This window comes from Pinus tabuliformis, chromosome 2_2 (assembly GCF_031772625.1).
Source record: "Pinus tabuliformis cultivar Carrire ecotype Pingquan chromosome 2_2, CPIR1, whole genome shotgun sequence".
NCBI classification, from domain to species: Eukaryota; Viridiplantae; Streptophyta; class Pinopsida; order Pinales; family Pinaceae; genus Pinus; species Pinus tabuliformis.
The window spans coordinates 47,313,356-47,340,688 of record NC_142300.1 but is presented as its reverse complement, the minus strand read 5'-3'; the positions used below and the strand labels follow the sequence as shown (position 1 = coordinate 47,340,688).

The window sequence follows — 27,333 nt, the reverse complement described above, 5'->3', positions numbered from 1 at the left end:
TCTTCGACTAGCCACTTCCACGTTGCCTAACCTGCATGTTCCATTCCATCTCTCTGGCGTTAGGCTGCCTCTCCTATTAGCAGTCTTCCACTACCTAACCTCCACGTGGTTTCTCTTCCCTCCATCGCACTACGCTTGCATCGATCTCCTTTCCGCAATTCCATTCAATCGTAACTCCAGCCCTCAGCATCCCTTCTTGCTTTCCATCGCTGCCTCGTTCTACTAGCCCTCATCGCTGCCTAACCTGCATTTTGTCGGCCCTTATTTCCCTTCGAACTCCCCTTCTGCCATGCAGACCTACAGTCAATAAAACACATTTCGATTTTTTTTATTTTGTTTAAGATAGCTTAGGTTTAGTTCCTTTGGTTTTTATTTCAATTTCATTTAGTTTTGGTTTCTTTAGATAGGTAGAGTTAAATTTTTATTTTTATTTTATGAAGTGTGCTTTGTTTTGATTTAATTAAAAATTAAAAAAAAAAAAATCAAAGTTCGATTTTGGTTTTTATTTTGATTTTTTGTCTTGACTTTTATTTTATTTGTATTTTTTTATTTGTTTTGATTTTCTTACCTTTTATCTTTGATTAGTGATTTCAATTTTTATTTTTTTCATTCAAAATTTCATTAAAAATCATAATAAAAGATCATAAAAGTTAAAAATCTAAAAAAAAATCTTAAAATTTAAAAAAAAATCTAAGAATTTTAAAGTTTTTGGTGACCTGAGAATTACTAAGGAATTAAATTAAAGGGATTCACGTTAAAAAATAAATAAATAAATGTGGCCTCTGGCCCACTAAATTTTTTATTTTATTAACCCTTTTGATTTATTTTATTTCTTCAATTTGTCTAAAGAATAATTAAACTTTTTATCTAAAGTTCCTTGGTTTCTTTTCATGGCAAGTAATTTTTCTATGGTCAAGGTGCGATAAACGTTTTAAATCATATTGCTGTTGGGGAAGGTTAATTAATTCTAGATCTGGGTCATCACCGAAAATCATTTTAAATCTGGAATTTCTTGCATGTTAAAGTTTTGGGCGTTTACATGATTTTCAGTATTCGTCACATATTGGAAAATTGTTCTGGATAACTTATTTTATTTAGTCAATAATTAATTCAAATATTAAAGGCACTGGTCTATAATTGCTTCTATCTTGTGGTCGTGTCTTGGTTACATTAGCGTTTTATCTATTCATCTGAGTTAATCAAAACCCATTTACATTTGTCAAGTTGTTTATCATTAAAATCTCCTAGAGCCTGTGTTCCACAGGGTTTCTTCATCCATTTACCTTAGGGACTACCCCCCTTGACTTGTCTAGGAGAGAGTCTAAACGGAGTGAGTAAGGATTAAGAGTGACAACCCTTACTCTGAGCGTTGTCGTGGTGCCTAGACACTTTGTGTGACAACACGGTGATGGTCAACTGACTGACCAAGTTTGCACACTTCTTTGCCATACCGACACGATATTCAGCCTCACAGGTGGTAGAGTTGTTCTTCAAGGAGGTCTTTCGTCTGCACGGAGTCCCTAAGACCATAGTCCGTGATAGAGATAGTCGATTCATGGGAGGATTTTGTCAGGCGCTCTTTAGACTAGTCGGCACTAAGCTCACCCCGAGCACCAGCTATCATCTGCAGACCGATGATCAGACAGAGGGGGTGAACTAGTGGTTAGAGGGCTATCTCAGGAATTATGTGACAGGGCAGCAGTGGGCTTGGATTCAAAGGTTGCATCTAGGAGAGTATTGTTTCAACACCACCCATCATATGTCCATTGGTATGACTCATTTCCATGCCTTATATGGTTATGATGCTTTGTCTTTTACTGATATTGTTTTTGGAGACAACAGGGCCCCAAAGGCCAAGGATTGGATCCTAGAGAGCCAAGATATCCTCAAAGCTTTTAACGATAACTTACAGACAGCCTAGAATCAGCAGAAGATGTATGTTGACCGGCATCGAATAAAGAGGAATTTTGAGGAGGGGCACTTGGTCTACCTTCGATTGCAGTCGTACCAACAGTCCACACTGAAGCATAAGGGGGCCGAAAGGCTGCAACCAAGATTTTTTGCACCATACAGAGTGATTAGGAGGGTTGGAGATGTGGCTTACGAGTTTGAGCTACCACTAGGGAATAGGATTTATAACGTCTTTCATGTGTCTTGCCTCAAGAGGGTGGTGGGGCAGCAGGTTATAGCAGTCATGGAGTTGACTCCACTTGATGCTGAGGGGCATTTGATCTTGGAGCCAAAGGCCATCTTAGAGACCAAGGAGAGGAAGCTCAGAAGCAAGATCATCAGAGCGTATTTGGTGTGTTGGAAGAGTTTACTGGATGAGGACGCCACTTGGGAAGGAGAGCACATTCTTAACCATCCGGCATTGAAGTTGCTTGGGGACAAGCAACATTTGGGAGGGGAGGACTGTCATGTTCCTTCCTAAATTATTTTGGAACAAGATTAAATTTTGTATTATGAGGCTAATTTTGGAGCTAGTGGACCCCATTCGATTTTATTAGGAGATTAGACTTAGGAAAAGTTATTTTTGTTGTAGTTAATTTACACGTGGGGGCCTCCCTCACTAGGGAAATACACACTCCCCAGTTTGATTTGCATGGAGGTGGTTAAGTTTTGCATGATGTTGGTTAAGTGAGGGCCCACAATGGAGGACGAATTGGAGGGAAAAGTGCTCCACGAAATCTATATAAGGAAGGAAGCTCTCCTCATCTCAATCATAGTTTTGGGTATATCGATTTATCTTCGTTGCTCAAGCTACTTAGTTGAGTCACTCGCTATTTAGCAAGAGTCCTTCAAGCGAAGAGCTCACCCTTTTTTCGGGGGACTTCGGGTGCCACCCTAGGAAGGTTTTCTGCATTTCTTCAGGAGGAGGATCTCATTGTGATTTCCAGCAGCGACATTCATTTCCAGGTGGTGTGTATTACTGGAGGACGCAGTGGAGAGGAGGCCGAGTTTGTTGTTGGTGTCTTGCAACGGAGTTTGGGCGTGAGATTTTCTAGAGAGGAGGCTAGGGAGGATTGTCGGCATTTGGGAGAGTTTGGGAGCTGGTTGAGCTTGTTGCTTGGCAGTGTGACTTTCGCACTACCTGGGCCAGCGCAGAGGCAGTATTGGGAGCTCACTTGGTGGGTAGAGTATCAGCCCTTGAGGCTGAGCTTTGTCGTGGAGGTTAGAGGAGATACTTGGAGTGGTGTTTGCTTCCCTTTCAGAGCTTGGAGGAGGATTTCGTGGCCATTTCTTGTAGGCTGTATTCTTGGAGCAGTTTGGAGGGCGTAGGCCATAGAGGAGGCCGAATTTTGGAGGTTGGATTCAGGCCAAACCCTTTCTGGGTTTTTGTGGGTTTTGGCCAAGGAGCATGGGGCTGAAGTTTCATCATTTTCTAAGCATCGAAGACGGGGTTTCTTGCAGTTCCTTTCCAGCCAGCAGTGCAGTTACTAGGAGACAGCACAAAGCATTAGAGGAGCAGTTATCTTTCCAGCATTGTGATTATTGTTTGACACCTGGGTTTTGTCAAGCTTTCCCTTGAGGCAAGCCCAAGTGCATTTCCATACCATTGTACTTGCTCCATTCCATTAATAAAATGGCTCCGCTGGTTCTCATTTCTGATTTGTATTGAGTATTTGCTAATCGTTTTTATTTTTCTGTGCATGAATCGTATCTACTTTTGCATATCACTGTTTGTTGAGTTTGGAACATTACAGGTACCCTTAACCAGCTTCTGCCCATACTTGAGCCAATTATAGCCATCACTGGAAAGAATCTCTGCAACAAGATGGACAGGATGCAGAGGTTTCTATATGGGTTAAGTAGTTTGTGAAACCAGTTCAGGGGACTGTTACCTCTCTTTCCAACAGGGGTACATTTAGTAAAAGAAATTGCCTGCTTCTTGAAGGCTGAATATGAAGAGATCTGAAGATTGGCTGTAAACAGTGACAATTATTTGAATGGAATCTTAACACTTGGAGATGTTTGAAGTGGACTTAAAACCAGATGGTATCAAAAGAAGACTATATAAAATCATTAGAAATTGAATAATTTTACAAACATATCACCAAACATTTTATCATTTGCATATTACGGACTATTAAGACTTGCCAAGGTTTTTAAACTTTTAGATAAATTTGCACCCTTAAAAATTTTCCTGCTTAATACATTATTCCAGCCAACCTATCTAAGGAGGGTCATGCTTCCTGATATCCTCTCGTCCTAACATTCCCTGGACTCCATCATCCTTGAGTGTTCACAGTGGTCTTCACAAATTCACATCCCTCCATCACTACTATCTTCCTTTTCGTTTAAAAACCCAATTCATTCACTGGGGTTACTTGCAACATTACCTTGTTTCATATTGTTTATGCCCCAATGAATCTTAGGGGATCCCCCCTCGAAGCCGAAGGAGAGACGGTCTAAAGAGGCAAGGTTGGTCACCAAAGAGACAGTGGGTGACCTACCCAGTTTCCACTCAGATTGTACAGCGTGGGTTGGGGATTTCAGCACTTTAATGTACAATTTGAGCGGCAATAGGAACCAAACTGTTTTATCAGTTTATGGATGTGCTGGCATTTTCTGTTGACATGAAACTCCAACAGTGTTTCCATCAAAACCAACAGAATCTTCTATCTTAAGTGCACCATTGTTGTAGTCATGAAGAGTGAAGACATCAAAGGTGGATAAGATGATCCCTGAACTTGTAGTTGTGGAAGAACCTGGGCCTGTACTTGAACCTGAACCTATGCCACTATTTGCAAGTTGCTGGTGATATCATATACCAAATGACCCCTGATCCTTGTTTCCATCTCATGTGCATGTAGAATCTAGATGCTTCCTTTCTTGTGACCAAAGCAACATTTATGTAGCCACGCAATGGGAGGCTTCATCATCCTAAATATTTTGCAAATCACAAGTTGTTCAAAAGCTAAACAAAACTAAAAGAGAAAGTTAAAACTAATCTTTTGGGCCTAGTACCTATCTTTTGTTCCTCTAGCTTTCGACATCAAAAGTTAGCCTAAAATAATTGTAACTTTTCTTATTGCTTTTCAAGAGTTTTATTGGGCCTCTAACTGCTTTTATTGTTATTTTATGGGTTGTGATGGTCCATCTTTATCAGAAAGCCAATCACAGTTTGGGTTCTTACAAGATAACCTTGTATATGATACTTCTAAGTTCTTAGATGAAAACAGCATATAAAAGAACAAAGGAGCCCCTTCAAATCACAGATTATTATCTTGAAATGAGGTTGCTAACGTGAAATTTCTAGATGATTATTCATACAATATTAGATAACCCTAATAAAAACATCCTTTGAGCCTACAAATTTGATCCACAAAAAGCCCATAATTTCGTAAGTTGTAACCTTCTAGCTTCATCATGGAGAGATAGTCAAAGCATGTGTAAGACTTGTCTTAATACGAGTTTCGTTAAGTCAGCATAATAAACTATGCCATTATATCATCTAGCATAATATACTACTTTATAACCCAAATATCACTTTATTAATTTTTCATTTCCACGATTTCAAGGGGAAAGGCATGGGTGTACCTCAAAATAAGAATCATAAAAGGAAGACCCGAAGCCTGCACACCATGACATGCCAAATTCTGCCTCATTGTGGCCATCTGCAAAAGATGACATCAAGAAGTAGGTATGGAGGAGTTCAAGTGGTTTGAGAACTACAAATTAGAGACATGATACAAATAACACAGATTGTATATTTGCTTCAAAGCATGTATCCTGTCAATTAATTGAAAAAGAGATAATACCATGTGGGATACTATACACAAGCCATCAAAACCCTTCATCTAATGAATGTTAAATATAAGCCTGTAAAAGTGGTGTAAATTTGTTCTGGGTAAATATCTTGTCACTTAGTTGAATAATATGACTAAATAACTAACAGTTAGAAGCCAAGAATTTCCAACAATGATTAGTTCTATGCAATATTTTAGGTCACCAATGTTTTATTTCTGCTCTTATGATATTTGCAAATGGCAGCTTGATGTTTTCATGTTGCAACATACAATAGTTGTTGTAAGTTGGCTTTCAGATTTAATTTTGTGAGGCTGACCTGACACATAATATTAATTATTAACTGAAAGTTATAAGTAGAAAATCATTAAGTTATAGTGAAAAATCTGAAGATTTTGTCTGAGAGGTAGATGCGTCGCAGATGACCTATGATTGCAATTAAGAGCTGGAATAGGTGTGGGTTCAAGCAGGAGAACAAGGTATTAAGATAAACAGTTTAATGATAATATCTACTATTAAGTATGTAGTAAAATTACAGTCTTGCAAATCTGTTATTATATTCCTTTCCAACTGTCTAACGAATCTGTTATTATATTCATTTCCAACTGGGTTTCACAATTTACTGGTGATAATGATTTTCATTCAATCTTGGATAGGTTAACGATCAAATGGTTTTGCTCTAATCCCAATATTACTAGGCCCCAAATAATAATCCCAGAAAATAGCAAGAATCCTGAACTAAAGGTTAACTCCAATGAACTGATTGACACTGGTGACTGAAGTGAACTGCATGTACTAGAATAGAAATTCAAGCTCAAGGTAGGACACACTCCTCTAGGCCACAAATAGAAAGTGTGAGCCCCACATAAATGCTGAGGAAGTTTTCTCATGTAATGTGCCCTAGGTCTAGGCCTGAAATAGATCTGCATGGAATGTTGACAAAGACATGTAGGACCCTCTCCATGAAGTGTGCTCTAGATCTCCAGAAATAGAAAGCCTCAAAGGTAACTGCACTAAATTATCACTAAACTAGAATGTTCACCTCAAAAGGGGGCCACTCTAGAAGCTTGTAGAACATGCTAGATAGATCAATACCCACTAAAATTTACAAAAGACAAAAATTCTCAGAATGGCTTGAAATCTGACCCCCATACTATATGCAATACCAGTCTCCAAAAATGACCAAAATCCCAAAAAATCTTGAGGCTAAAAATAGACCAAAGTTTCAGTGTCTGATTGCCTTCAAATTCAGCTCCCGCGTTGTACTGAATACTAGGTATCCAAAAATGTCATTATCTCCACAAGCATCAAAATTCAATTTTAAGACCAAGGTTTGACCAGCTTTGACCATGACCTTGACCACCTCAAAAATGCCACCAAAATAGAACAATACGCAGTTTCCCAAAAAACTATCCAAAATTACAATCAGATTTCAAGAAAGATAAAATTTCTAAAATAGAGATTTTTCAAAATTGAAAATCTGAAAATGCTATTTTGAAGAACTATCAACCAGGTGCCCAAATATGTCATCCATTGTGAGAAAAAACTAAGTTTCTAAAAATAATCAAATCAAAAATTTGAGAGTGCCCATATGATTGTCTTCATCCTCCCCTACACGCTCCCAAAAGCACAGAGCAATCTCTTAAACAATAGATATGAAGGAACTGCTAAAAATTAACACTGCATATGCTGAAAGATGTCCACCTGTGCACTGAAAATAAGTATGGCATGCCCTCTAGATGCACCTGCTATGAACCACCTGCCAAGAACCTATCCAATGCTCAATCCCTGAGCAAAATAAAAATATCTGCAGCCATGTGCTAAATCTGATTGTAGCACTCAAGGACAATTGATACCAAATGGTAAACTCTGTAACATTGAGTTCACCCCTTTTTTAGCTATCAAGGTTACTCCAAAAGTATTTACAGCATGCTTGGGGGTGCTTCATGGGATATGGGGTGCATGATGTATGGGTGACCCTTGGTTGTGCCATGATGGACATACACATGTGAGATGGCTTGCTTATTGGCATCGTACTTCATCTTGGTGCTTATGTGGTTTTCTTCGTTGGACCATTGGAGTTGGTCCCATGACCATGGCACTTAACCACGATGTCTTTCCCCTTCGTTGCCACCACTATCACAAACACCTATGAACTGAAGGGTTGATCTTGGACATGTCACCTCCTCTTAGGTGTGAAAATTCCTCAACAGGAACCCCTACTGCAGCAACTGATGATATTACTCCTATTTCTTAATTTCCCTTAAACAAATTACTTGTTGTTTCCTATGGTAAATATCGTAATGCATACACTGCAGCCTTCACTTAATTAAATATTATGCGGAAACAAGAGATTGAGCAAGAAAGAAAATACAACACAATTGACACAGTTATTTTTGGACAAATGTCCCCGGAAAAACCCAATGCGGGAAAACCGGTGTAGCAGTTTTGAGGGTTTATTATTATTAAGCAGTAGCAAATTCTGAATACATCTTTGAATACCTCTCAGGTTATTCAGTTACAAAGAGAAATACTGGCAGAAAGATTTGTGAGATTACCTCACACAATCACTGAGAAAATCCTGGCTGATCCGGATACTGAATGAAGTGCCTCTGGCAGGCCCTACACTGCTCTGCGCAGTCCTCACGCAGTCTCTGCATCAAACGCTCTAGGCTCTGCGTCACCCAATCTAATGATCGATTTTCTGCCAGGAGTCTCTGTTCTCAACCTCTCAGTCTCATACCCCGGCTCTTGGCTTCTAAAACTGACTTTCCCCAGCAAAATCTCGGGACTCTCTCTCACCCTCTGTGCTGCCTCTGCATGGCCCTTTGTGGCCTTGCGTCAGCCTCTCATTTGGGCTACTGGTTCACTCTCTTCCTCTCTCTGCTGATGATTCTCCGACTGAGAAAATCTCTCTCTCCGGATACTATCCCTGCCCCTCAATTGCAAGAAATCTACTTGATCAGAACTTCCTCCTAAGAACTTCTCACTTCAGAAATTCGATCTCTTGATCTCTTGGTGTGTTTTCCAAATGACCCTCAAGCTCCCTTAAATAATCTTCTCGTTGACATTCAACGACCCAAATTAAAAGCTAATCAATGGCTAAGATCATTTTAGCTTGATCCTTGTTTTCTTCTAGAAGTTACACCCACAATTAGATTAATACCCATTAATATTTTTAATTTCTTAAGTTTAGACTTAGGGTCCCATTAAAAAATATTAATTATTTTAATAAAATTGTCTCTGGGTGGAATTTCCCAAAACGTTTTTTGGGTTCTTTGGAATACATGTGCCCAAGCCTCCCTACAAAATTTGAGGCCTAGAGCACATCTGATGCTACCCCAAATCAACATTAGGGGTTGGAAGCACCTAATAGGGTTGATCATCTAGCCACCCCTAACAAGATAGAGAACACTTTTACAAGACTTGGTCTAGTTAGATATTTGAAGGTGATCCCAGTTTGAAGTCTTACTATGCTCTTAACAATTAAGTATGGTACACTATGATGCATCTATGGTCATTGTCTCTAATGAATGGTTACTTTCACTTGAGTTTGAGATGGTTTTGCCACCTATTCCTTCACAGATCAATAGAAGCCTTGAGGGCACACCCACTCCATGCCTACTCCACATGATGCCCAGGATGTACTACACTTCTAAAGAGCAATGATAACTTTTCAGATGCAGCATTACCCTCTATAGTAGAGTTGATTGACACCTCATAGCACCCTCAGATGTTGAAACGCTGAACTTACTTAGCTTAGTGTTGGAGATTCTTGATGATGTACCCAACGGACCCAGCATGCCCCCAAGCTAGTCTTGACACTGTTTGATCTAGAAAAATCAAACATGGCTTGATCTGAAGTTCAAATGATGATGGTCATCCCCAGGATGACAAGGGAGGGCTTGTACCACCTCATGGACCCCCAATGCTTGAGAGAAATTGCACCACATTAACTTGATGGCCCACTTGGATATGATGCAGGGCACCCAAAGCTAGCTTTTGACATATGGAGGCATTTTGAGGCTTGATTCGAGGGCTTACTATTAGTTTTTGTAACATTGGATGGCGTTCTAGTCTCAAACCTTGTGGAGAGGCTAAAACATAGGAGATCTCCAAAACCCAGAAATCGTTTCTAGAAATTCCACCTAGAGATGGCTCAATTACATTAATTGACGATCATTTAAATTTTTCCTAAGTCTAACTTAGGAAAACTAGTTAATTAATAGGAATTAATTGAGAAAGGTGAGAATTCTCTAGAAACTCACACAGATCGACTTGGAGATGATCTCAATTATCGATTAAGTTTTAATCATGGTCGTTGAAGTCTCAACTGGAGATTATAAGAAGAGGTCGATGGGTAGATGGAGAATACACCAGTGCAGATACTCAGTGATCTAGACAGTTCGATTTTCCAGTGCAGGTGATTCAACAGGAGAGATCGAGTAGCAGGTGGCAGAGGAGTGAGGCAGTATTCCAGTGTCAGTGTTGTAAGAAACAGTTTGAGGGAGTGCGAAGTTGTCCACAGAGAGACTGCGCAGGGGCTACACAGGCAGCATGCAGAGGCAGTTTGATCTAGCCAATGGAGGGTACGATTCAACTGCAGAAGGTCGGGAATTAGTCTAGAAGGCCTAGTGAATCATCTCCAAGGGCAGAGATAGCAACAACAATCAGCAGTTTCCAGAGGCAAAGCAGAAGGGCCTACGCAAGGCTTGCGCAGAGGCTGATGCAAAGGCTGAGAGGATGGCCTGTAGATCTAGTTTTGGGAGCTGATTTCTGTCATGGGATGAGGAAAATTCCTCACAAGAATTTTGCCAGTGATTCTCTCAGATTAAATTTCCAGTTTGGCATCCAAATTATTGTACTCAGATTTACTGTTGCATAATAATAATAAAACCCTCATCTGTTGCATCGGTTTTCCCACATTGGGTGTTAACGAGGACACTTGTCCAAAAATAACGGTGTCAAAAAAATTTGTGTGTGCTTGCATTTCTTAGTTTCCAGCATTTTGTTTTCTGCAACGTTTTCATGGTGAATATTGCAGTTGTGATTTTATTTGTTGTTTGTCGTAGCAAATAAACTGCATAGTTAAATTTATAGTTAGAAGAATAATTTCCAATTGCTGCAATAGTAGAAATTTTCACATGGTATTAGAGAACAGTTGACAGACAAGAAGCTTAGAGACGAAGAGAGAGAATTTTGTTGCTCAGACAAAGTAGCAGCACAATTTCTCCAAGGTTTGCACAGTGCCTAGCTAAGCAATGCGAGTAGCAGAGCAGAAGTTTGATTTCTAGTTGCAAAGTGGCAGAAAAAGTTTGAATTGCTTAGAGCAGAGCTCCAGCAGGCAAGGTGGAACCGGAAAGTAATTTTGAAGAGCAGCGCAACAGAATTGTTGAGCAAATTCGAGCGGAAGAGGAAAAGAAATTGCACACACTGAGGGATTTTTTCACAGAGGGATTCCAAATTCAGTTTTCTGAAGGAATTTTGTGATTTCCAATTGCAGAAGGTCGTGCGAGTTTGCCATACTAGCCAGTTCGAGTTGTTGAGATTGCAGTTTCCAGAAAAGGACATCTGGAAGGCTAAGCGAGTAGTCTCAAAAAGCAGCTGCAGGGAAAGCGACACAACAATCGCAGTTCTGCGCATTCTAGAAGGGAGTGCAAGTAGCAGAACAGGTAGTCGAGCAGGAAAACGAGGAGATTCCTATTTATTTCCTAGTTTATTTGAGTTTCGTAGATTTTATAGCTTTCTAGAGATGGTCGTATGAGATTGCCAAAGCAATCCATGCGAGTTAGCAAGAACGCATATCTAGGCAACATATTGTTGAGAAATCCAAAGTGTGGCAGTGAAACGATTTCTCTTATTATGACATTATCTTGTCATATTTTTTTTCATTATTATTATTTGTTCTTTTGAATTATGTTTTCTCAACATCAAGACTAATGTCAAACAACAAATAGAGAGAACACAAGATGTAGGCACACTGTTAGGGCAAAAGCCCACTCTAGGGGAAAACCCGGTCAAAATTCTTCCTTCAGTAGATTCAAGATGAGACGACCAAGACCCTTACAACTTAGACTCGAGACTACCTCCATCAATTCATCCTTGTTTGTTCTTCCTTTCACTATGTTTGCATACCAAGATCCATGTCACTGTGATAACACTGAATTCTTGTCATCGAATACTTGCCACTGAGTTTGCACCGAAACATCATCACTATAATACCATCGAGACCTTCTTACTGTGATAACACCGAAACCTTCTCACTGTGGTGGCACTGAACCCTTCATCATGTGATTGAACCAAAACAGTGATTCCACCGAGACTGTGTTACTGTACCGAGACCCTTTCACTGTGGTAGCATCGAAGGCATCTCTGAAGTATATAGCGAAGTTATAACTTCATTGTGACTTCACCAAAATTCTAATAATGTTCGTTCACGAAGTGCTAAGACTGTGCCTTCACCAAAATGTTAAGACTGTGCCTTCACCGAAATGCTAAGAACCTATTCTCTGGAAAAGATCCGAACTTGTTATCTCTGTTATAGCACTGAAACTTCCTCTCTAAAATCTGAACTCTTGTGTTAGTGTAATGTGAAGATCTTAGGCTTGTATATATAGTGGTTCATCCATCATAAATGAGACGACATGATCATCATGAAGAGATGTGTCTCTCTGTAGGCCGACATGAGTTCTTTGGGGGAAGCTGCCTTGATGATGATTCTTTTGAGGCCGTCTTGAAGGAGACTTGATGGAGGAGCCTTTGACCAAACAAAATTTGACTTTCTGACTCAAGTACATAATCCTAAACCCTATAAGGAGGCTTGACCTATAATAATTGACCCAAGCATGAAACCCATGCTTTAACAAGTCAATTAAAATATAATAAAAATCTTTTTGCTTTCTTTTGACAAATATATTACATTTTGACTTCAAGTACAATTATGAAGACCGAACCTAGTTACATTCTTTAACACTCCCTCTTAACTAGGGAGGTATTCATACTTACATATAACCAAAGAGGTACATGAAAGATCTCAAAACACATCATCTACAAAGAAGTTTAGGCACTGTAATGCCATGGACTAGATTCTTGACCAGGGAAATCTATCCATTGGTCTCTCAACAATTTAGGCACTGCAATGCCACGGACAAGATTCCTGACCAGGGAAATCTATCCGGGTGGGACTAAGATGGACTCAAGCTTTCAGCCTCTCTAGGTACCATCAGGGTTAAGTGCTAACCATCAACCCAAGGATCTAGGTGTGTATCTAAGGTCAGAGCTCTATGACCAACACCACCCTCCCTACTTCAGGACCTAGACATCAACACAAAGTGTCGGTCAGATGTCCTCCCAGGTAATGCTTCGCTCACAAGGCCTCAACACCCCTTGATCCAACAGATCAAGGACAACAAATCTCTCCCAATCGAACTGATCGGTAACCAGCATGCTATCAAAACCTTGAGAGATTTACCTATACAAATACAACCCCAATCAGTAATATACTTTCACATGTACATAATCAAATACAAACCTTTAGGGTCTTGATGTTTCTTTTCAACACAATAGGGCTACCAATTGAATCTTTGACAGAAGATTCCTCAATCATACACTTTCCTTCACATGCAACAACATATCCTTCAAAATGCATTCTCCAATCAAAACTATGTTATGCCCTTCCTCTCAACCAGGAAGCTTTCCTCTATCCAGGCTCCCTCTTAATCTCAAGGAGATCTCTTTTATCTAGGCTCCCTCTTAACCTAGGGAGATCAGCTTCTTCTTTTTGACATCAGAGAATCTTTCGTGGCTTCCATCCTTCTCATCAGAGTTATCATTACCATTCACATCATACTTATCACATCAACTTTTCTTTCGATAATCTTCACCATTGTGTACATGCACAACTTAGATAGCAAGTGCAACCAAAACTATAGAAGCATGAAGTTAGCCATATCAGAATCTTATAATAACGGAAGCATTAGACTTAGCAAGAGACTATAATTTTAATACTTCAACTTCTTGCCCAGGTTTTGTTACAAGCCTAAATCACATCCACAGCTCATCAAGATATCAAACTTATTATATCTAGGGTTTCAATATTCTTCTTAATTACATGACACAATCTTTCATATAGCAAACCCTAGAAACAAATCAAATTAATACATCTAACAACTTTCAAATTTCATATGTTAGACTTCCTACTAGGATTTCATGTAAACCCTAGATTTTATACATGAGCTCCAACAATCAAAACCAATCATAGCTTAATCAACATTATGACTAGCATCTACTAGGGTTTGATGTAAACCCTATATTTCTTAATTACACAATCTCAACAATCACTATATAGATAGATTCCAGATTTTCATATCACACATACTAGAGAATTTAACTACTACAAGGGTTTAGTTGCAAAACCCTAAATTTACCAAACAACATCATCCTAGAACATCAAACTTTGACTAGAGCTTGTTTCCAAACCCTAGGACTCATGACCATCAATAATTAGATCAACACTCATATCTAGGAATTCATTATCATGCATAAGCACATCATATGTTAGACAACATTAATATATTAGACATATATCGACCTAGACCAAGCTAGGGTTTCAATCAATGGACACATATATAGCTAGGGCTTCATTCCTAGGATCTTACTTTAAATACATAACAAAGGTTTTGCTTATAGACCCAACCAAACCCTAAGGATCTAGGGTTTCAATTCATAACATATCAAACCCTACTTTACCCAAATTTCAAAGGTTTAGGATTTCAGACAACATCATTTCAACCCTAACAAATTAGGGTTTTCATGATCTACCAAAACCCCAAACATGACATCATCAATATATCAAACATAATAGCAATTTATTTAGACTCCATCAATAACCCTAAGTAGATTAGGGTTTCATTCATTTTCAACATACCCCTAGGTTAGGGTTTTCTAGAGAACCTGTCTAGGGTTCTATAAGAGCAATCAAGGATGTGAGGGTAGATTTATCAAAATATGAATCACCCCAAACAAGAATCTTTAAGATTAAAGATAGCTAGACATAACGATGTTAGTAATATAATGCAAATTTCAAAATAAGATAAAGAGAATTCTATAGTCTAAGACATACCTAGAGATGTTTCTTGACAAACCTTGTAGGAATTTCTTGAAGTGCAAGCCATGATCTTCTATACCTATAATGCATACTTTCAAGCAAAACATGTGATGCCAAGAACATGATTTCATTTCTCATGTTAGATCTCCTACGTAACCATGGAGGATGGAATCTTATGATATCAAGTTATTCCTTCTTCCAACATTGAAATTTTTAAATTTTTTCTTTACTTGTAAACTTTTGAAGATGAGGATTAAGGTTCTTTGTATGTCATCTAGGGATTACATTATTTTACGCTAGACTAATTGTAAACTAGGACCATCTAAGATTAGATATATTACAAATCTAAAAGCATACCTTGTATTTATATACCTCTAATTAGATAGCTCATTACCTCTTGTTGGGTAAGGAATACTTACCTGATTTCCTTAAGTTGGTTCCTTGTTTTGGTCATACTTGATTTCTGTGGCATCCTTACTTAGCTTAGAATTTAATTCCGTAGTGACATTTGTGGCATCCTTATTTGTGTCAGGCTTTAATCAAAACTTGGCTTCTATTGCAGTGACATAACCCGACATTTATTTCCATAGTGACATAACTCGGCTTCAATTCCGCAGTGATTTCATTTATGTAGTGACAGCCCTAGCATTAGTCCAAGGATTCGATTCAGTGGAAGCAGCCCTAAAAAGTTTCATCTTTCACTGATTATACTTCACTGAAATTTTACCAAATTCCTCATACTACTACAAATTTATCCAAACATTTCTTATCAAGATACATTGAAATGTATCACTGTTATATCAAACTACTTGCTGAGATTTGCACCGAACTTATACTGCACTTGTTTCTGAGATTACACGAACTTATCACTGCGATTCTCTTCTTTGAGATTGACCGAACTTCTTTACTGTGACATATTGGAACCTATCATTGATACATCTGAACCTTCTCCTTCTCCTTCAAGGTGTCTTGAACTAGCTCATTGTAATCTTAGCTCCATTAGCTGAGAAATGTCCATTTTGATTTTGATCTAACTGACATGTTCTCCAAACAGAACCTTCCACTGAGAATGCTTTAAGATGTATAAGTGGTCTTCAAACTGCTTTTGACCTTGACCATAGCTCTAATACCATGTTGAGAAATCCAAAGTGTGGAAGTTAAACAATTTCTCTTATTATGACATTATATTGTGACGTTTTTTTTATTATTATTATTTGTTCTTTCGAATTATGTTTTGTTATCATCAACACTAACGTCAAACAACAAATAGAAGAGAACACAAGATGTAGGCACACACCAGGGAAAAACCCCACTCTAGGTGAAAACCTGGTTAAAATTCTTCCTTCAGTAGTTTCAAGATGAGACGACCAAGGCCCCTACAACTTAGACTCGAGACTCCCTCCATCAAGTCATCCTTGTTTGTTCTTCCTTTCACTGTGTTTGCATATCAAGATCCATGTCACTGTGATAACACCAAATTCTTGTCACCGAATACTTGCCACTGAGTTTTCACCGAGACATCATCACTATAATACTAGCGAGACCTTCTTACTGTGATAACACCGAAACCTTTTCACTGTGGTGGCACTGAACCCTTCATCATGTGATTGCACCAAAACAGTGATTCCACCGAGATTGTGTTACCGTACCGAGACCCTTTCACTGTGGTAGCATCGAAGCCATCTCTGAAGTATATAGCAAAGTTGTAACTTCATTGTGACTTCACCGAAATTCTAATAATGTGCCTTCATGAAGTGCTAAGACTGTGCCTTCACCGAAATGTTAAGACTATGCCTTCACCGAAATGCGAAGAACCTATTCTCTAGAAAAGATCCGAACTTGTTAATTGTTATCTCTATTATAGCACTGAAACTTCCTCTCTGAAATCTGAACATTTGTGTTAGTGTAATGCGAAGATATTAGGCTTGTATATATAGTGGTTCGTCCATCATAAATAAGCCGACATGATCATCATGAAGAGATGTGTCTCTGTGTAGGCCGACATGAGTTCTTCGAGGGAATTCGACTTGATGATGATTCTTTTGAGGCCATGTTGAAGGAGACTTGATGGAGGAGACTTTGAACCAATGTTACAGGAAACGCGCTCCTAGATCAAAAGCCCGAAATGCAATCTGTAGAATCAATGGGCGATTCGCCCTTCGAAATGCGGATCAGGCTAAAAAATACAGTTCCTGCCATTTCGAAACCGTAAAGCCCGATTCGCGTTTTTGTTTTTCCTAAACGCATTTCATACGACAGATCGATCGTACAATCCACGATGTTTCCGGGTCGGATCCATACGGATCGCGACCGCTTCGTCGGGCAAGCTGCCGTTTCCACCGCGCAGGCCACAAAGTGGCACTTTTTTTTTCCATTTTTTTTTGTTTTTCTTTGTTGGGGGTGGGTCCAACTTGGGTTATGGTGAGAAGTGAAGGGATTAAAGACCTTTTCATCTCTCATTTGCTCACTTTTATTTTATGAGAGCTTGGAGAAGAGAAGAGAAAGAGAGGAGAAAGAGAGGAGAGCTTGGAGGAGTGAAGGAGGAGGAGCTTGGAGGAGTAAACAAGGACTTCCATCTACAAGAGCTAAAGACGTAAGTGCAAACCCCAAACTCCCTCATTTTTTTGACATTTTTTTTGTATTTTTTTCCTCCCTCTCCTATTCTTTCCCATTCGTTCTACTTGCTCATTTAATTGTAGGTTTTCCACCACCTATTGTTGGTTAGTCGTTGTCATTGATGTCAACCCAAGCAGCACCAGGGGCTGCCCTGATCTTGCATGGGAATTTTGACTTGACAACTTACTCTATTATGAGTCAAGGATCTTCTAGATGGATTCTACTCGTCGAGATGTTTCCATTGATATATGGCACGCCAAGTAATTCTTCACGGTTTGAGAGATATTCATGTTTGAAGTTAGTAACCCCAATTAGTGGGCTAAAACCCTATGGGGTTGTGGCATGGCACTCATAATTGGTTGTGGTAATTGAATAGTCAATAATTAATAATAAAAAAATTGCTCCTAAAATCCCTCCAACGTTCACTTGTTGAGGACCCTCTCAACTCAAGACATTCATATAAATAATGACCCTCATATCCTCCTCTAGTAGGGATTTTGTGGCTTCAAACAGGCCATCGTGGAATTTTTGCTATAACTTTTTTTCTGTGAAGCTTTAGAAACTGAAATTAAAACCCATTTGAGCCGAAATCTTGATGAACCTCGCGACTGAATTTCAAATCTTGATTCACTATATTTTCGGAGATATGATATGAGGAAGTTAGGGTTTTTGCAGGCTCCCAAATTCCATGTCAAACAAGTGACATTGGGAAAATCGTCATAACTTTCGCTCTTAGCATTGGATTCAAATTTCATAAATAGTCACAGAAAGAGGACGAACTTCAGTTTGTTGAGTAGCGTTTTCAAGCCCGAAGGTCGCAACAGTGACACGTGGCACTTTGTACAAGTTCACTCTACTGAACTAGTCTATAATCAGGTCATCGTGGAAGATTGGGCATAAATCTTTCTTGAAGAATCCAATCTTGATCAGACCTATGGGGTTGGAAAGACGACTCAGAGCGCTACCACAAGACGAAATTTCAAACCCTGGAGATCCGAAATTACATAGATACAACAGATTCAATATAGAGCTCCTAGAAGGCAAGAAAAAGCATGCATTCAACGATCACTGCAGTAACGACCACACATCAACAGTCAAGGGTAAGTCTCCTACAGCAAGGTATGTATGATTAGTGTTTACATTTGAAATATGAGTATCATCTCTAAGATATGGTTTTGCAGGACAACGTAAGTACATATAGAGTCTCAGTTATATCTCTATGTCTCTATATGTCACAGTTAGTTTTGATACCACATTTCGAATGTCCTATTCTTGATACTACACATTTGGTGCTACACCAAGTCTGCTAAATCTATATGATGTTGTAAGTTCATGTTGCTTATGTTGTCAAAGTTGATAGAATGGTCTCTATTGTTTTACTTAGAACTTGGTCCATCAGAAGTCTAGGGTCTGTCATCAGTTTTTATTGTATATATCTTTAGGTCAGTTTTGGATATAGTCTTGCATAGAGTCCAGGCCTATATAAAGAGTGGGAGTCTTTGTCTACTGCTGCAACAAGTCAACAACAAAAGTGACAAGCACACTTCAGGGACGCATTGTAATTTTAATTTGTATTTATTCATTATTATGCACTTACATGTGTTTTGCACACTGTTTTGTATTGGGATTGGTTTCTCCGGGCAAATTTTGCATGCAAGTAGAAGAAGATTCAAGTACAACTTCAAGCAAGAATTCAAGAGCAGAAGTACCAAATCAAAGGAAGCATTGCAACGGGACATCCTTTGAAGACATGACAGCCATCCGTATATTGTGAAGAAGTGTCAAGGCCAAGAGTCATCATTGTAAAGTTGTAAAAGTGTCATCATTGGAAGAGTCAATTTTCCTAGAGCCGAAAAGGCATTATAGGGAGGTATAGGAGTCTTTGTTGGGATGATGTCATGGTTGGGTTGCAGGTCATAGAGTGATTGGGTATTTGGTCAAGTACACGAAAATCATTGTACATCTTATTGTATCGTGGATTGTTGTCCCTAGTTTAGGAATCCACAGTCTTGTCTTATTTCAGTCATTATAGGGTGGCAGGGAGGTGCTAGGAAGGTGTATGAAGTCGCCTACAGGTTGGGGCCTGTGAACACTTCAGGGTGGTAGGGTGGTGCTAGGGCGAGTTGTGGCTTTCTAGGGTGTTGGGGCATCCATTCAATTTATTACTGAAGAAACCAGGGCGTTGGGGTGTCCTTCCAATGGGAGCCGAAAAAGAATGTTTTTCCAGAATTCTAGGAAGTTGTTGCTTTCATTTTAGTTGGGGCTGAAGATTAAAGAATTTATTAGAAAAGCGTTTGGTGGTTTTTGACCCGGAGGGGGTTTTCCGCCTAAAATTCTTGTGCCTACTGTGGTTTTTATTTACTGTTATTACTGCATAAACATTAATAATAATTGAAGATTAACTAATGCTTTGAAAAGATTTAAAAGTGCTAATTGTTAAGGAACACTGATTCACCCCCCCCCCCCCCTCTCAGTATTTCCAACACCTATATCCATATTCCAAGATGGTGTTCTTTTGGCTTCTATGTATCATTCCATTTTTTGTTTTAATGATGGCAAGGGGGAGTAGGAATAGAAGGGAAGAAGAACAAGAGGATAGTGGTCCCATATGAGTGACCCAATGTATGATGAGGAGGAAGGGTTTGAAGAGGAAGGGGATGAACCTGAAGGGAACATTGAAACACTAGAGGGGAAAGTTGCATTAACACCCTTGTGGAACTATGTGACCAAACTTGAAGGGGGAAAGGGTGGTGGAATCTACAAATTTTTGTGCCCTCATGGTTATCATGGAGGATACCCATTTAGTGGTTCATATACCCGTGTGAGGAGGCATCTTTGTGGGGTGATGGACAGTGATGATGAAAAGGGTGTTGTGGGGATACAAATTTGCCCAAACATTCCTGCTGAACAAAGAAGGAAATACATCCAAATAGAGGAGGTTGCACAACAAAAAAGCAAGAAACAAAAAACTCATTCTGAATCAAGTGCAACCTCTAGATTTGGTAGCTCATCTCCTCATGGTACTTCTGCAAGCTCTGGAGGTAAAAGAACAATAGGGGATTTCCTGAATGTTGCTAGGAGGGATGATGTGGATGGAAAGATAGTCCGATTTCTTTGTGCTCACGGTGTACCATTCAATGTGCTTCGCTCTCCCTATTGCCATGAAATGGTAAAGGCCATCAATGAAGCCCCAAAAGGATACAAGTCCCCCAACTATGAGAAAGCTATAACAGTGTTATTAGAAAGAGAAAAAGAAAAGGTTCAAAGAGCTTTGACACGTTTTACAAATAAGTGGGTAGATTGTGGGGTATCCATTGTATCAGATGGGTGGACAAATATTAGAAACCAACATTTGATAAATGTTCTTGGTGTTTCTGCTAGTGGTGCAGTATTTATTACATGTCATGACTCCTCCTCCATCAGTGCAACTTCCCAAAACATTGCAGATCTCCTATTGCAATCAATCAGAGAAGTTGGTCTGAATAATGTGGTTCAAGTGATCACAGATAATGCAGCAAATTGTAAGGCAGGAGGAAAAGTTATTGAGCGTACTCATCCACACATCTTTTGGTATATGTGCCTGGTTCACACATTGAACCTTTTGATGCATGATATTGTGAAGCATAAAGAATGTGGGTGGATTAATGATCTTTACAGGAGAGGGAAGCAACTCATTAAATTCATCACAGGGCATACAAGGGTAAACTACTTCTATGGCACTTACTCCAAGTTGCAGTTGCTTAAACTTGTAAAAACAATATTTGCATTAATGATCTTTACAGGAGAGGGAAGCAACTCATTAAATTCATCACAGGGCATACAAGGGTAAACTACTTCTATGGCACTTACTCCAAGTTGCAGTTGCTTAAACTTGTAAAAACAATATTTGCCAATTATTACCTCACCTTTAGGCGGCTAGTGAAGGTGAAACAAGCTTTAACTAATATGGTGTGTTGAATCATGGGAGGAAATTAACACTGATAGAGATGGTGCTAATGTAGCCAAAGACACTATTCTTGACATGTATTTTTGGTCACATGTTAAATATGTTTTGCGATTCACCAAACCAATTTATTACATGATCAAGTTTGGAGATTCAAATCGACCAATAATTGGGGAGGTGTATGAAAAAATTGATAGCATGTTGGGGCAGACTAAAGACATTGTTGAGCCTAGAGATATCACCTAGTACAATTATATTCGTGCAGAGGTGGAAAACCCATGGGAAATGCTAAATGTTCCATTGCATGCACTAGCATATGTTTTGACACCTAAATACTATCATCCATCATGGCTTTCAACACCAGCACCTAGGGGGGAGTAGGAGAAAACCACACCTAGATCAAGAGGTTCACAAAAACTATATGATCGCATTGAGTAAATTAGTCCCTGATGAGGAGGAGGCTGCCATGGTACCGAGACAGCTGAGCAACTATACGCTTAGCACTGGTCCATTTGGGAGCATGCATGCAATTAGAGATCAAGAGACTTTTTCTTCTCTTGAGTGGTGGAACATGTATGGAGGTGCTACTCCACTTCTATAGACTTTGGCATTGCGGGTGCTATCACAGGTGGTAAACACTTCTTCTACAGAGAGGTCTTGGAGCTCTTATTCTTTCATCCATAGTGTTAAAAGGAACAGTTTGAGTTTAGACCGAGCAGAGAGCTTGGTTTATGTTCATTACAACTTGCAATTGTTGTCCCATTACTGTGATGATGCAAAGACTAATAAAGACCTTAAGTTTTGGGACAAGAATCTAGAGGAGCCCAATTTGGAGGATGGAGTGTTACGATTAGAGCAATTAGAGGATGCTCTTATCCAGGTATGTCCATTGTGGTATGAATTTTGCTTATAAAGCATTTCTCTAATTCTTGTTTTTAATTTTTTTTGTTAACTGGTGATTTTTTTGGTATGAATTTTTTCAGCAATTCCAAAATGATGATGATCAAGTTGAGATGCCACCCCCATCTAGTCCCTTGGTTCCCAGGTTCCATGGATCAACACCAACAACAAGGGGTTCGTCTTCATCAGTTTCAGTGCCACAACTTCCACAGGCACCATCTTCTTCATTGCCACCATGTGGAAGCCCACCACCACGTTCTCTTCATGGTGGAAAGAGGAGAGATTAGTAGATATATTCACAATTTACTACTTTTGTCATAGATAAATCATTAGACTTCTAGGCTTGTTGTGAACTTGAACCTTTTTGTCTTGGCAGTGACCAAGTGACCTATTTTGTAAACATTATTATTTGAATTTTGGACATGACAAATGTTGACAGATGCTCGCTTGCTAGATAATATGCTCTATGTTTTATGTTTTATAATATGCTTAAATGTTTTATGTTTTATAATATGCCTAAAAATTTGATGTATGTTTGTAATTGCTAGAATATAGATGATTGATGCTCGAATAATTAATCATTTATGTACAATGGAATCATGGATGCCATATCTATGTTGATTTATGTAAAAATATGCATGCTTTTATGTCTTCTACAACTAATTTGGTATTTGGGATGTTTGTTTTGAATATAAATGCAAAAAAAAAAATATATATATATATATAGTAGACGCTTCTGAGACGCTTCGCTTCCTAGATTTTTGAGAAAATGACGCTTCTGCGTCCCTGCTTTGTGCAACATTGCTTTGACCAAACAAACTTTGACTTTTTGACTCAAGTAAATAATACTAAAGCTTACAATGGAGGCTTGACCTATAATAATTGACCCAAGCATGAAACCCATGTTTTAACAAGTCAATTAAAATAATAATAAAATTATTTTCCTTTCTTTCGACAAGTATATTACATTTTGACTTCAAGTACAATTATCAAGACCGAACCTAGTTACATTCTTCAACACATATCGACTTCCAGTTGTCAGAGATAGATGTCAAAGAAAGTACGAGTCGTCTAGTGCGAGTTGCAAAGCGAAGAGGGTCCCAGACAGGGATCGGGCTCAAAAGGAGATAGTGGGGCACCAGATCCAGGTGGAGTATGAGACTCCAGTGTGACAGATGGGCAAGGTTCAGTGCAGATGCAGCAAGGAGATCAGTTAGATCAGTTCCAATTGTTGCTGCAAAACCATTACCCTTGCTACAGGGGCCAACAGTATCATTGTATCAGGTTCAGTGTCAGCAGGTGCAGTCAATGATTCAAAAGACAGCTGCAGATCTAGTTGCAATCAGTATACGTGAGACAGTTGCAGAGTTAGATGCAGTGACACAGGCAGTGCGAATTGCATAGTTGCAATATGCAGGTGCAATTCCAACCAACAAATTCTTGGCGCAGAGCTATGCAGACTAGTTTCCAGTACAAAGGGACAATGCGAGTTGCCAGGAGGGAGCAGAGGGATTTCCCATAGCGAGATCGAGACTCAGAGGGAGTCTAGTTTCAAAGGGAGCAGCCCTATGGATGTTAGTACTTCAGGATCTTGGGAGATCAGACTCATTATTACAGTAGTTGCAACAGCAGTAGAGCAGTAGCAGCAATAGTACGAGTAGATCATATTTTGCTATGTATGTAGCTATACCTCCAGGTGAGAGGTGGGGAAACATCGAGTTCTAGACTCTAGAATTGCGCAGAGCTAGGCAGGTTCCATAGAGGGTCAACAGTTGTAGTATACTTTTCTCATGGATCATTACCCTTGCTACAGGGGCCCACAATATTCAGTAGCAGGACGATCAACGTTAGTTGGTACAGTCAGTTGCAGACTAGTTGCAGTCAGATGTTGAGGAGCGCAGAGCGGTGTTGATAGCAGTACAAGAGGCACAATGTAGAGTCAGCAGCATCGCAGATTTCCCAGTAGACAGTGCAGAGGCTAGTAGCAGCCAAAGACTTTGGAAACAGTGGCAGCACAGAGACACAGTTGATTCAGTATTTTGGATGCTTCTCAATTGCAATAGTTTCAGCAGCAGCAACAACAGTGAGAGGGAGTGTTAGTTGGGATGCAGTGTAGATGCAGAGTTGGCAGTAGTACAGGTTGTACAGTGCAATGTCAGTAGCAGCAGAAATGCAACATGGCTCGGCTATAGTTAGTGGCAGATGGATCAGACTTAGCGCAGTGGTTGATGGACAGTGGCAGGTAGCTACAGTTGTCAGCAGCATGTATGTAGGATGATGCAGAGACAGGGTGTTGTAGTAGTGCAGTGCTAGAGAACACCTTCCTCGCTAAGAGGGAGTGTTAGTTTTTGTAGCATAGAATGGTGTTCTAGTCTCAAAGATTGTGGAGAGGCTAAAACATAGGAGATCTCCAAAACCCAAAAATCGTTTCTGGAAATTCCACCTAGAGATAGCTCAATTAAATTAATTGACCATCATTTAAATTTTTCCAAAGTCTAACTTAGGAAAATTGGTTAATTAATAGGAATTAATTGAGAAAGGTGAGAATTCTCTAGAAACTCACACAGATCGACTTGGAGATGATCTCAACCATCGATTAAGCTTTTTTAATGGTCGTTTAAGTCTCAACTGGAGATTATAAGAAGATTTCAATAGGTAGATGGAGAATACACCAATGCAGATACTCAGTGATCTAGATAGTTAGATTTTCAATTGCAAGTGATTCAGCAAGACAGATCGAGTTAAAGATCAAGTAGCAGGTGGCAGAGGAGTGAGGTAGTATTCCAGTCGGGGTTTCAAGTGCCAGAAGAGTCAGTTTGAGGGAGTGCAAAGTTGTCCACAGAGAGATTGTGTAGGGGTTACGCAAAGGCAATTCAATCTCGTGAGAGGAGGGTACAATTCAGTTGCAGAAGGCCGGGAATCAGTCCAAAAGGCCTAGCAAATCATCTCCAGGGGTAGAGACAGTAGCAATCAGCAGTTTCCAAAGGCAAATCAGAAGCGCCTGTGCAAGGCTTGTGTAGAGCTTGACGCAAAGGCTAAGAGGATGGCCTATAGAGCTAGTTTCGGGAGTTGATTTCTGTCGCGGGGTTAGGAAAATTCCTCACAAAGATTTGGCAGTGATTCTCTCATATTGTATTGCCAGTTTGGCATCCAAATTATTGTACTCAGATTTACTGTTGCATAATAATATTAAAACCCTCATCTATTGCACCTGTTTGCTATTTTAGGGTAGCATCAGATGTGCTCTAGCCACGAAATTTGGTGGAGAGGTTGGGGCACATGAGATCTCCAATACCCAGAAAGGGTTTGGGCAAATTATAAACAAATCAAGAGATATTAAAATAATTAATATTTTTAATGGAGTCCTAAGTCTAAACTTAGCGAAAATAAAATATTAATATGTATTAATATGAATCTGTGTTAGAATGGTCCAGAAGACATGGATCAAGCCAGATCTACTCTTAGCCGTTGATTAGGGATTCAATATCGGCTGTTGAGATGTCAACAGGAAAAGTATAAGAGGAGGCTTGAGGGTCACTTGGAGAGGACACCAGAGTGATCACTCATTCTATTCTCTAGAGCAGGGTTTGCTAAGAGAGATAGAATTAGTGATCAGGAGAGCAACTGAGGGACATTGAGTACAGAGAAACAGAGAAGGCAGAGATTGTGCCGGGAGAGCAGCGTAGTAGCGAAGGAGGGTGACGCAGAGCCAGTAAGGGCTCACGCAGGGCCACGCAAAGGCATCCAAGCGCTACGCAGAGCATCAGAGGGGCCAGTGCAACTGACGCAGAGGCTCCCAGAGCTGACGCAGGGCCTCCTGGGGCTTACGCAGGGCCAGTGTGAGACAGAGAGGGGCTTACACAAGGCCAGTGTGAGACAGAGAGGGGCTGACGTAGTCCAGTTTGGGCAGATGCTGGGGTTGCAGGGCAATTTTTTGCTGAGGAGCTACTGAAAGGGTTTTCCAGGGTTTTAGCCAGGAGATTTCTCTCAAACTGTGAGGTATAGTTGCTAAGGAAATTCTCTGTTGGGTAGGCCAATTTCGGCACCCAAATTGTACTCTCATATTGCTTAATAAGAAAACCCTCAAATAGCTGCACCACTTTTCCCGCATTGGGTTTTTCTAGGGACATTGGTCCAAAAATAATGGTGTCATGTGGTGTGTTTGTTCTTGTTTCTTTTAGTTGCTGATCTGCAATATGTTGAGAATGCACTGGTGTTTATTTTCAGTATTTACTTTGTAAATAACTTGTTAAAGAAAAATAACAAGTAGGTAGGAATAAATCAGAAAAAGTGCATGAAAGGTTTCTATACTAAGTAAATTTAGAAACTTCAACATGGTATCAGAGCGTGATTGCAGATCATAGGAGGACTAAAAGACATCAGCCGAACGGAGCAATAGCAGCAGAAAACAGTTGTCCCGAGGTGACAGACGCTGTTTCTAGCAGCGCAGAAGCCAAGAAGTGTGATGCAGAGCTAGCCAGAGCCATGCAGAAGAAGTCGGGAGTTGCACAGAGCCTCAAAGAGGCCAGCGTTACTAACGCAGAGGGCCAGAGGGCTGACGCAAGGCATCCCAGGGCTGACGCAGACCCATCTGGGGTGACGCAAAACCAGGGCAAAGACGGGCTGACGCAGTTCTTAGAGAGGCAGTTGCTAGAGTCTAGAAGGTTGCCGAAATATTGCAGAGTGGAGCTAGTGAGGTAATGTAGTCAAAACAATCCCTGACAGAGCAAGGCCAGAGGAGTTGTTACCGAGGGTTTCTAGCTGAGGAACCTGGATCAGCAGTGCAGTTGCACAAGACGATCAAAGTAGGGGGCATCTCGACCAGCGGCAGAACGATTTCCAGAAGGGAAATCAAGACTCAGAGGGAGTCCAGAAGAGAACTTCCAGACAAGAAGTAGAGACTAAGAGGAGTCGAACAGAGAACTTCCAAGAGGGAAGTAGAGGAGTGTCATGGCACTACACGGGGTAAGAGACCAAGATAGACTGGACGGAGCATCGAACTTTGCAGTCTAGAAGGCCA

At 39.9% G+C, this 27,333-nt stretch overlaps 1 protein-coding gene across 14 annotated transcripts in view; it reads right to left on the bottom strand.

The window, feature by feature from the left end:
• The window catches only part of LOC149191415 (Protein kinase superfamily protein), a 476,220-nt gene that overhangs the window by 225,465 nt on the left and 223,422 nt on the right, over positions 1-27,333 (bottom strand). For all 14 annotated transcript variants that reach the window (XM_089404247.1, XM_089404237.1, XM_089404250.1 and 11 more), the window contains one exon: positions 5,542-5,618. In XM_089404247.1, the coding sequence (XP_089260373.1) occupies positions 5,542-5,618 (77 nt within the window). The remainder of the gene's footprint in view (positions 1-5,541; positions 5,619-27,333) is intronic.